Genomic DNA, 10835 nt, shown 5'->3' on the forward strand with positions numbered 1-10835 from the left:
TGGTGTGCCTCAGGGATCAGTGTTGGGACCTCAATTGTTTACAATTTGCATAGATGATTTGGAGTTGGGGACTAAGTGTGGTGTGTCAAAATTTGCAGATGACACTAAGGTGAGTGGTAGAGCAAAGTGTGCAGAAGACACTGAAAGTCTGCAGAGGGATATAGACAGTCTAAGTGAGTGGGCAAAGGTCTGGCAGATGGAGTACAATGTTAATAAGTGTGAGGTCATCCATTTTGGTAGGAATAACAGCAAAATGGACTATGTTTTAAATGGTTAAAAAATTGCAGCACGCTGCTGTGCAGAGGGACTTGGGTGTCCTTGTGCATGAATCGCTGAAGGTGGGATTGCAGGTGCAGCAGGTGATTAAAAAGGCAAATGGAATTTTGTCTGCCATTGCTCGAGGGATGGAGTTTAAAAACAGGGAGGCTATTCTGCAGTCCTGGTGAGGCCACACCTGGAGTACTGTGTGCAGTTTTGGTCTCCTTAGTTGAGAAGAGATATACTAGCACTGGAGGGGATGCAGAGGAGATTCACTCGGTTGATTCCAGAGTTGAGAGGATTGGATTATGACGAGAGACTGAGTAACTGGGATTATACTCATTGGAATTCAGAAGAATGAGGGGAGATCTTATAGAAACATATAAGATTATGAAGGGAATAGATAAGGTGGAAGCAGGGAGGTTGTTTCCGCTAGCAGGTGAAACTAGGACTAGAGGGCATCGCCTCAAAACGAAGGGAAGCAGATGTAGGACTGAGGTCAGGAGGAACTTCTTCACCCAAAGGGTTGTGAATCTGTGGAATTCCCTGCCCAGTGAAGTGGTTGAAGCTACCTCACTGAATGTTTTTAAGGCAAGACTAGGTAAATTTTTGAACAGTAAAGAAATTAAGGGTTATGGTGAGTGGGCGGGTAAGTGGAGCTGAGTCTCAAAGATCAGCCATGATCTTATTAAATGGCGTGGCAGGCTCGAGGGGCCAGATGGCCTACTCCTGCTCCTAGCTCTTATGTTCTTATGCTCACTGACCTCAAATATGAATAAGTTGTATGTTCAGAATGAGGAAGACTTTGCCTGAATGAGACAGAGACAGAGGAGTGAGTATCGGGGAACTTGGGTCAAAGTGGGAAATCAGGGCAGAGGGGGAAATGGAGGCTTTATTAATGTTTATTGAAATAAATAAAATCTCCAGAGCAAGAGGTAAGCCGGAAGGGAAATAAGGCACAGATCAAGAGGCTTACCTGCACTGAGACAATGGTGATGTGGTGTCACAAGTGCAAGTAAGGCAGCTAATTGCTGAGTATGATTGGTCAGTGTTTATGACTTTTAAAGTGAAAGTTGGCTATTTACTTCATGTTTAATTCTTTAGTTTTTTTCCCCAGAGAAATAGCTTAAGTTATTATTAGGTAAATTGTACTTTTTTAATTCACTTGTGGACATTGCTGGCTGGCCAACATTTTTTCCTGCCCCTAGTTGTCCTTTAGAAGATGGGGGCAAGTTGCCTTCTTGAAACGCTGCAGTCCACATGCTCTCGGTTGACCCACAATGCCCTTAAGGAGGGAATTCCAGGATTTTGACATTGTGTCAGTGAAGGAACTTAGTTTTAAGTGTTACGGGATGGTAGATCAGAATTTTTTTCTTCAGTCTGCGGATCTCCAAGATCTGTGCTAGAAGTCACTGAGCGAGTACGTGAACCAGCGTGTGTGAAAATTTGAAGAGGCTGTGCAGTTTAGAGGGAACTTTGGCCAGAAGGATCAAGTGGAGTACACAACCTGTGGTGGATGTGGAGTTATGGACATAACCATAACATATGTCCCAGACAAACACATTTGCATAAAGTATCATTGGCTGCATAAGCTTGAGCTCTGGGTTTTTGAACTTGAGTAGCAGCTAGAGTCACTTGTGCACCTGCAAGGCAGGGGAATATGTGGGAAGCAGGTTGAGGGAAGTAGTCACACCACAGATTAGAAGCGTACAGGCAGAATGTGAACGAGTGACTGCCAGATAATCTAAGAAAACCAGGCAGGTAGTGCAGGGGTCCCTATGAGTCTAACTTGTTTGTGAGTCGTATTCTATTTTGGAAATTAGGGAGGACAATAATTTCTCAACAAAGATAGGAAACTTAATGAGATCCTAGAGGTAATTTTCGGGGAATTAGGAAAGAAATGAAAAAGCAGGACCTCAACAGCAGTAATCTCAAGAGTAATCCAGGGCCATGTGCTCATGAGTTTAAGAACAAGAGGACTGATTGGTTAATTATGTGGCTAGAGAATTGGTGCAGGAGGGAAGACATCAGATTTTCCAAGAATTGGGACCAGTTCTGCAGGTGGGACCTATACAAACTGGATAGGTTGCACCTCAATGAGACTAGGACTGATATCCTCACAGGGAGGCGATGGCCTAGTGGTATTATCTCTGGACTATTAATCCAGAGACCCAGACAGTTTTCTCGGGACCCGGGTTCAAATCCTGCCATGGCAGATGGTGGAATTTGAATTCAATAAAATATCTGGAATTAAGAATCTAATGATGACCATGAATCCATTGTCGATTGTCGAAAAAACCCATCTGGTTCACTAATGTCCTTTAAGGAAGGAAACTGCCATCCTTACCTGGTCTACATGTGACTCCAGACCCACAGCAATGTGGTTGCCCTCTGGGCAATTAGGGATGGGCAATAAATGCTGCCTAGCAAGCGATTCCCTCATTCCGTGAATGAATAAAGAAACAAAAAGGGAGATATGATAGTGCTGTTAGGAGGGGTTTAATCTAGCTTGTTAAGGGGATGGGAATCTGAGGGTTAACTAAGTTGGAAGAGAATTAAACTGGTAACAGGAAGTTAAAAAGATGCCAGGGAGACTAGTAGGCAGGGGAAACAAAAGTCAAGCAACAAATATGCTTCAAAATTGAATAATGTCAAAAAGAGAAGTGCATAAGGTAGATGATTTAAAGGTATAAATAGAGCAAACGGGTATGATCTAATTGCCATTACAGACGTATGGCTTCACGGTGACCAGGACTGGGAAGTGAATATTCAAGGATATTCAATGTTTTGGAAAAACAGATAAGAAGAGAGAATGAGGAGTTGAAGAAAATTAGCATTAGTAAAACGATGTACTGGAGGAATTAATGGGACTAAAAAATTGATAAATCCCCAAGACCTGTTCGTCTACATCCCAGAGAGTGTTCAAGCAGATGAGTAAAGAGATAGTTGATGCATTGGTGACTATCTTCCAAAATTAAACAGATTCTGGAATGAATACTGCAGATTGGAAGGTGGCAAATATCACTACACTATTTAAGAAAGGAGCCAGAGAGTAAAGTAGGAACTACAGATCTGTTAGTCTTATATCAGTAGTAGGGAAAATGCTAGAATCTATTATAAAGGATGAACTGATAACGATGAGATTGGTCATAGCTCAGATTCACGAATAGGATACTGTATTTGACAAACTTAAAGGTTTTTTTTGAAGATGTTACTAATAAAATTGATAAAGGAGAGCCAATGGGCATAGTATACATGGTTTTTCAGAAAGCTTTTGATAAATCCATCCACAGGAGCTAGTTAGAAAAATTAAAACGCATGCAATAGGAAGCAATGTACTGGCATGATTAATCATTGGCCAACAGACAGAAAAGTGAGAGCAGGAATAAATGGTTCACTCTCGCATTGGCAACCTTAGTCTTAAGGCTCTTTATCTGAATGCATGTAGCATTTCTAACAAGATATGAGATTGCAGCACAAATAGAAATAAATGAGTATGACTTGTTAGCACTGACAGAGACGTGGTTGCACTGTGACCAGAATCGGGAACTCAATATTTAAGGAATTTAACATTCTAGGCAAAAGGAAATGGAGGTGGGGTGGCATTGTTAATGAAGGATAGCATCAGTGCAGTGGCGAGTACTAATCTAGGTGCAATAGATTGTGATATGGAATTAGTTTAGATGGAAATAAAGAATATCAAGGGAAAGAAATCACAAGTGGGAACATGGTTTATAATTTTGGTCCTTGTATTGAAGAAAGAATGTACTGATATTGGAGGTGGTTCAAAATGGATCCAATAGGCTGATTCCTGAGATGAAGGGGTTGACTTATCAAGAACAATTAACAGGTTAGGCCTTTATTTTCTCAAGTTTAGAGAATGAGGAGTGATCTAATTAAATATATATGATTCTGAGGGGCTTAAGATGTTTCCACCGGTGGGGCAATCTCAAACATACGTATAGAATAAGGGGACAATCATTTAAAACTGAAATGCAAAGGAATTCTTCTCTCAAAGGGCAGCAAATGTTTGGAATTCTTTCCTCCAGAGAGTTGTGGAGGCTACATCACTAAAATCACTTAAAGAGGAGGTAGATAGATTTTTGAAATAATGAGGGATGAGGGCTATGAACAGCTAGCATGAAATAGAAGTTGAGGTTGAAACCATGATCTTATAGAATAGTAGGGTGTGGGGGCAGCTTGAGGTGCTAAATGGCCTGCTCCTTAGATATTTCTTACGTTCTTATGGAATTCTCTATGACAGAAGTCTGAGGAGACCATGTCACTGAATATATTTAAGAAAGATCTAGATAGATTTCTAAAGCCTAAAGGTGTCAAAAGGTTTGGGGAGAGAGGGGGAATACGTTGCTGAAACAAAAGATCAGCAACGATCTCATTGAATTGTCGAGCAGGCCCAATGACCCAAATGGCCTTCTCCTGCTGCTAGTTCATACATTTCTATTCTGTTAACCATACTTGGGCCACATGTGTTTTCTTTCTTTCCCCATCTGAAAGGAATGTGCAATGCTATAATGTATACACTTGTCCCTAAATATTGATCATGGTCTATCTAGTGTTATGCTTTTGAATTAAGTTACCCAGTCTATCGCACCAAATGTAACCCATTGCAACAGCATTCTTTTGCTGTTTCCCTTTTTTCAGATTTAGTGCCCAAGCTTAGAATTCTTCATTGTCCAATGCTTGCCTGATATTTCTGTGTTATCTTTATCTGAATTCAATTAAATTATTATTTCTCAAGTGTTCTCCCCTTGGGTTATTTACTGCTTTGCTACCCAGAACCATTACTCAGAATGATTAATTTCATGTCCTTCTGACAACCAAGTAATCAATATTAGATACTGCTATTATCTGCAGGGAATTGTCAATGAACACTCATTAAGTTGTCCACGTAAATCCGGGGTGCTCATCTGCCCTTTGATTAGCATAAGATAAAAAAAATCTCAAAGACACAAAAGCAATTTATTTTCAGTCAGAGGTTATCAAATTAAAATCTGTAACAGCTACCAAAATCCTGTTTTAAAAGACTGCAGGATTTGATTAATTTTCTGATTCAAAATAAGACAGCTCCAAGTTATCAGCAACAGATGCTCAAAACATACTTGAGCAAGAAGTCATAGCCAAACCAACATGAAAAGACTTAAACACTGTTTACAAAATAAAATTTGCAAAAGAGAAAATCAATATCAGTGCAATGCAACATAACACAAGTAATTTTATGAACAAATTTCACTCACACTAGGATCTTTGATTTGTGTTCTAAGTATTTAAGTTAGAATATCCATCTTACCTGTGTCACCATGCTACTGATGTCACCTGTATTTGCCGGAAGAAGAATGGTATTGGATTCTTTGGCCAAGTTACTAAAGGCAGACACATACTGCTCAGCTACACTCAGTGAGGCTGCTTGGCTTCCGTACTGTTAATCACAGGAAAGGGAAAAAGTGCAAGTTCTTGCTATTTCTTCATTCTATTTAAAATTAAAATATTTTAATGGAATTCAGCTCTGTGGATTCACTTTTCCATACCTGTTGACTAAGTACTTCAGACAGCATTTGAATGGCTTCTGCTTTTGCCTTTGCTTTTGCGATGACTGCATTTGCTTCACCTATGAACAGTTAGTTAAATGAAACAATGAAAGGCACGCATAAAACATTGAAGTCAGAAACACAACATTTTGGAGCAAATAATTCAACTCCAATTTTCAGTTCAATACATTTTAACCAACAAATACTGAATAATTAAGATTGAATTAACAAATTTTGGTAAACTATGAACAAGTTATCACGTAAATTAGCAGAATTCATAAATGATCAATATAGGCTAGAATACATAATCTGGAAGATTAAAGAGCATTTAATAAAAGTTTATTTTGAGCTAAGGTTGCAAATATAGAATTTGGTAAAGAATGATACACAGTTGAATCATATAGTTTTTGGCTAAGTCTGAGTTACTTTGAGTTCTTTGCAGGGCTATTCATCACAAGGCATAATGACTTCTCTTACCATACACAATTACACAGTACAGAAGTGGCCCTTTTGCCTATTGAGTCTGAACCTGCCATACAACTTCCTACCCTGTTCTTATGGAGTCCGCCATGTTTGATTCCAATCACATCCTAATTGATTCCAATTACATCGTTTCTGAAGAAGGGTCCAGGCCCGAAACGTCAGCCTTCCTGCTCCTCTGATGCTGCTTGGCCTGCTGTGTTCATCCAGCTCTACCCCTTGTTATCTCAGATTCTCCAGCATCTGCAGTTCCTACTATCTCTGAAACAACTTTAACCCTACTGCGAAGCCTCTTCTAAGGATGCCTACCCTGAAGAAGTTACCCTCCGCCCTCCGGAAAAAAGCTTTCTGAAGAAGGGTCTAGGCCTGAAACGTCAGCCTTCCTGCTCCTCTGATGCTGCTTGGCCTGCTGTGTTCATCCAACTCTACACCTTGTTATCTTACATCCTACCACATGCTGTTCTCAGAACAACTCACCATTCAGAGGATATCTGCCTAAACAACTTGCAGCTGTGCCATTTTTAAAAGCCCACTGTGTACCTAGACAAGCACTGGTAGTCTGAACCAGCTGTGCTTATTCAAGATAATTTTTGGAAAGGGGAAGATAGAATTGCAACTCTCCAAAAGGGACCTATTGAGGGCGTGCTGTAAAGGAGGACAGACAGAGGTCCCGTCACCAGACCCTAGCAGTCTGGTCTGAGGTCATCACAGTAGTGCCATTTCTATGGTCTAAAAGAACAGCCAACAGTGACATAAGCCCCTGGCTTATGAGATGACCATTGTAGGTGTGGTCATTCACTGCTCCTTGTCCCTTGAGGATAGGGTGCTTCTGGCCACATAAGAAAAATCACCATCAATCCTACATGACCTGTTCTCAACCGTGCTTGACCATACTGTCCCTTGCAGATATTGCTAGCCTCCGACATAACTGTCATCTCCTCTGTCCCCCAGCCCTGAGGACTAATCTGCCAAGGCTCACTTCTGCAGCAATGGCCACCCTTGCCCCTTTCCCATTCAAACCTCTTAGTTTTAATGGGCACAGACAACTGATACAGGACTGCAAGAGACAGCAAAATTCTTGTACGTAAGGACTGCCCAAGAACGAAAAGATATAGATCTGAGGTTCAAAATCCAAATCATAAACATTACCGAGACCAATTATTTCACCAATGCTTTAGCACATTCAGACTTAGACTTTCCTGTGAACTCCCACTTCCTACCCTTCAAGGATTTCATGTTGGGTGAAAGTCAGGTTCCTGCATCCTGTTAATAGAAATTCAATGCGACAAGCAATAATTAAGACAGGAATGTATCCTCCATCCAACATGGTTTGATTGTCAGAAGATGGAACTTAAGCCAGATGTTCCCTCTACTTTCAGTTTCCTGTGCATGACCCATTTGTTGTATTATATTCCTTTCAAGGCTGCTACGCATTTGTGAATGTGGGCTGATGCATGCCTTTTAAAGGGAAGTTTGCTTGTGTGCAGGCTGTTTGTTTCCTGCCTGGTATACTGTGGATTTCTGGATGGCTGTGTACAAGTATAGCTCAAAGGAATATTGGCCTCATGCACACCACTAAATTTTACAATTACCATTGGCCAGAATGTGATTCCTTTGATCTACTAAAACAGGTCAAGTCTTGGTTCAAGATTTCAGGGATCTTAAAGAGGCATAGAAAACACAGGTCAGAGAAAGTATTTCCACACAAAACACCAGGGCAGCAGGGCCACAGCGCACACAAAGACAAATTCAGCAAATATTATTTAAGAGGGCAAATTTCTGGTGCAGTGGCCTAAATTTTCAGTGGCAACGACTTGTCACTCAATTATTTTTAGCCAACAGAATTCATTCTCTCTCGCTCTATAAATTATTTTTAGCTATTGAACTTCACTTTGAATTCTTTTTAGTTACTGGAATTCTCTCTCTCTCTCTCAGCTTTGAAAAGTTATCAAAAAATCAAAAGTAGAAATTCTGAATTTTTTTATTCACTTGTGATATGGATGTCACTGACTGGGCCAGCAATTACTGAAAATATTGAAAAGGTCTGATAGCACCTGTAGACAGAAACAGTTGGTATTTCAGGTTGATGACTTTTGGTTAAGATGGAGAATTGTCATTAATCTGAAACATAACTCAGTTTCTTGCTCCACAAATACTACCAGATTCGCTGAGTATTTTCAGCATTTACTGTTTTTATTTCATATTCCAGCACTTGGAGCATTTGGTCTTCCATCAGTGAATTTGTTTTATACAAGATATTTGGACATTGATAAAATCCATTTCTACCTCACCACCATCTCTCTTTAAATTGTCAGACAGCACGTCCAACATCCAGTGATGAATAAGCAGAAATTTCCCCCAATTAATTGTTGGGAACATGGTGTTCGGTAGGAAATTCCACAAATTTGATCAAATAGCGGGGTAACAACATTTCACTTTGATAGAACTTAATTTCCTTCTTGGGCTTCTTACAGCAAACCTGAAATATTGCTTTGATTTATTTTCACTATACAAGCCTTCACCCCTTACACCCATGTAGGTGTGAGTTGCCATGAGGATTGTGGAGAGACAGTTATCTTCAGAGCATCTGACAGCAAGGTACAGGCCACAAACAAAGAGTGACTGCTGTCTGACTCTGGTAGATTTCTGCAAACTCTTACTTACACAATTGAATGTGATTTTGTTCTCAATAATTGCATCTCTGGAGCACAGACAATTCCATTCTTCCTTCATGCACGTGACTGCTGATGTCATTGTTACATCATGTTATAAATGACTTCCCATAATCATCTCCACAGATGCTACCAGATCTGCTGAGTTTTTCCAGGAATTTCTGTTTGTGCTCCCATAGTCATAACCATTCTCATTAAACCACACACATCAGGAATAGGGCTGTGCAGAGACTGAAAATATATGGTTCTGACACATCGTGTCGTCAAGATAGTTATAATTACCCTTGTCTTCTTTCATTACTAAATTTGCTCTCCTAACCCCAGAAAGATATACTTGCCATAAAGGAGTTCAATAATGGGTCAAACTAATTCCTGGGATGAAGGGATTGTCCTGTGATGGAGGATTAAATAGACTGGGCCTGTATTATCTAGTGTTTTAAGACTGACAAATAATCTCATTCAAACATCTAAAATTACTTTACACAAACCAGTAGGAGATGGCAAGGAGGATTCTCCCTTTCCTGAGTGTCTAGGACCAGGGACTTAGTCTCACAGTAAGACAAGGACATTTAGACCTGAAGTGAGGAGCAAGTTCTTCATTCAGAAGGTGGCAAATCTTGATAATTTTCTGCCCCGGAGGGCTGTAGGGGCTCTGTTGTTGAGGATGTTCGATAGGTTACAATATGAAGGAATACAAGGATACTTCAGGAAAATGGCATTGATGTCAAAGATCAGCTAAGATTTCATTGAATAGTGGTACAGGCTCAAAGGGTTGAAAGGTCTATTCCAGCTCCTATTTCTTATATTTCTAGGTAATGGTAATTTCTGGTAATTTTTCATGTTATTGATATCATAGCTTTATTTGCACAAAATTAGCTTAGGAATAGCTCTTCTATTGTTGTCAGGGTTTATTACTTTTACTTTGTCCAATACATTCAGCTGTTTAATTCTTAAAAACAGGTGCCAATGGGCATCTAGTCATGTTATGTGGAGAGAAATAAACTGGCTGGACAATGGCATTTGCAACGGCGAGCTGTGTACAGTGGTCTCAATTGGCACATTTGGCAGGAGCTGTTTGCAAATATTTTAGCATCATCTTCTGCTAAAATGTTCCATGTTCTTCATCATTGTAACCACAAACGAATTGACAGACAGAGATGATGATTAAGGAAGTAAAGATATGACTAAAGGAGTGGTGTGGGAAAGAGGGGTTGCATTTTTTGGGGCATTGGTACTGGGGTATTCGGATAAGAGGGAACTGCATCACTGGGACAGGCTCCACCAGAACTGATCTGGAACGAGGATCCTCATGGAAATGCCAAATATGTGGTCGCAACGTCTTTAACCTAGTTAAAACTGGGAAGAGCTCAGGAGACGCTTTTAAAGTTTCCAAAACAAGTAATAGGAAGTCAGTGTGGAAACGATCAGGAATCTAACTTCAAGCAAAGCAGATAAGGGGACAATGATGAGAAGGGTGATGGTCAATGCAGGACTGAGGGTATTGTACTTAAATGCAGGCAGCACATGAAACAAGGTAAATAAGCTTGTAGCACAGACTGAAATTGGTGGGTACAATTTTGTGGACATCACAAGGTCGTGGCTGCAAGGGGATGGGGTTGGAAACTAAACATCCAAGGACGTATGTCTTGTCAAAAGGACAGGGACGGGGGTGGAATTGCTCTGTTAATAAGAAATGAAATTAAAATGATAACAAGCAGCAATATACAGTTAAAAGGCATGGAATCTGTGCAGCTAGAGTTGAGGAACAGCAAGGGAAATTAGAGATAACAAGGTGTAGAGCTGGATGAACACAGCAGGCCAAGCAGCATCAGAGGAGCAGGAAGGCTGACGTTTCGGGCCTAGACCATTCTTCAGAAAT

The 10835-nt window shown here is 40.3% G+C and overlaps 1 protein-coding gene across 1 annotated transcript in view; it reads right to left on the reverse strand.

Annotated features, from left to right (window-relative positions):
• stoml2 (stomatin (EPB72)-like 2) overlaps positions 1 to 10835 on the reverse strand; it is a 36002-nt gene that overhangs the window by 5018 nt on the left and 20149 nt on the right. The window contains exons 5-7 of the mRNA XM_048595421.1: positions 6282 to 6318; positions 5805 to 5884; positions 5567 to 5695 (exon numbers count right to left, since the gene is read on the reverse strand). Of these exons, the coding sequence (XP_048451378.1) occupies positions 5567 to 5695; positions 5805 to 5884; positions 6282 to 6318 (246 nt within the window). The remainder of the gene's footprint in view (positions 1 to 5566; positions 5696 to 5804; positions 5885 to 6281; positions 6319 to 10835) is intronic.

Source organism: Rhincodon typus, chromosome 1 (genome assembly GCF_021869965.1).
Source record: "Rhincodon typus isolate 14 chromosome 1, sRhiTyp1.1, whole genome shotgun sequence".
Lineage (NCBI taxonomy): Eukaryota > Metazoa > Chordata > Chondrichthyes > Orectolobiformes > Rhincodontidae > Rhincodon > Rhincodon typus.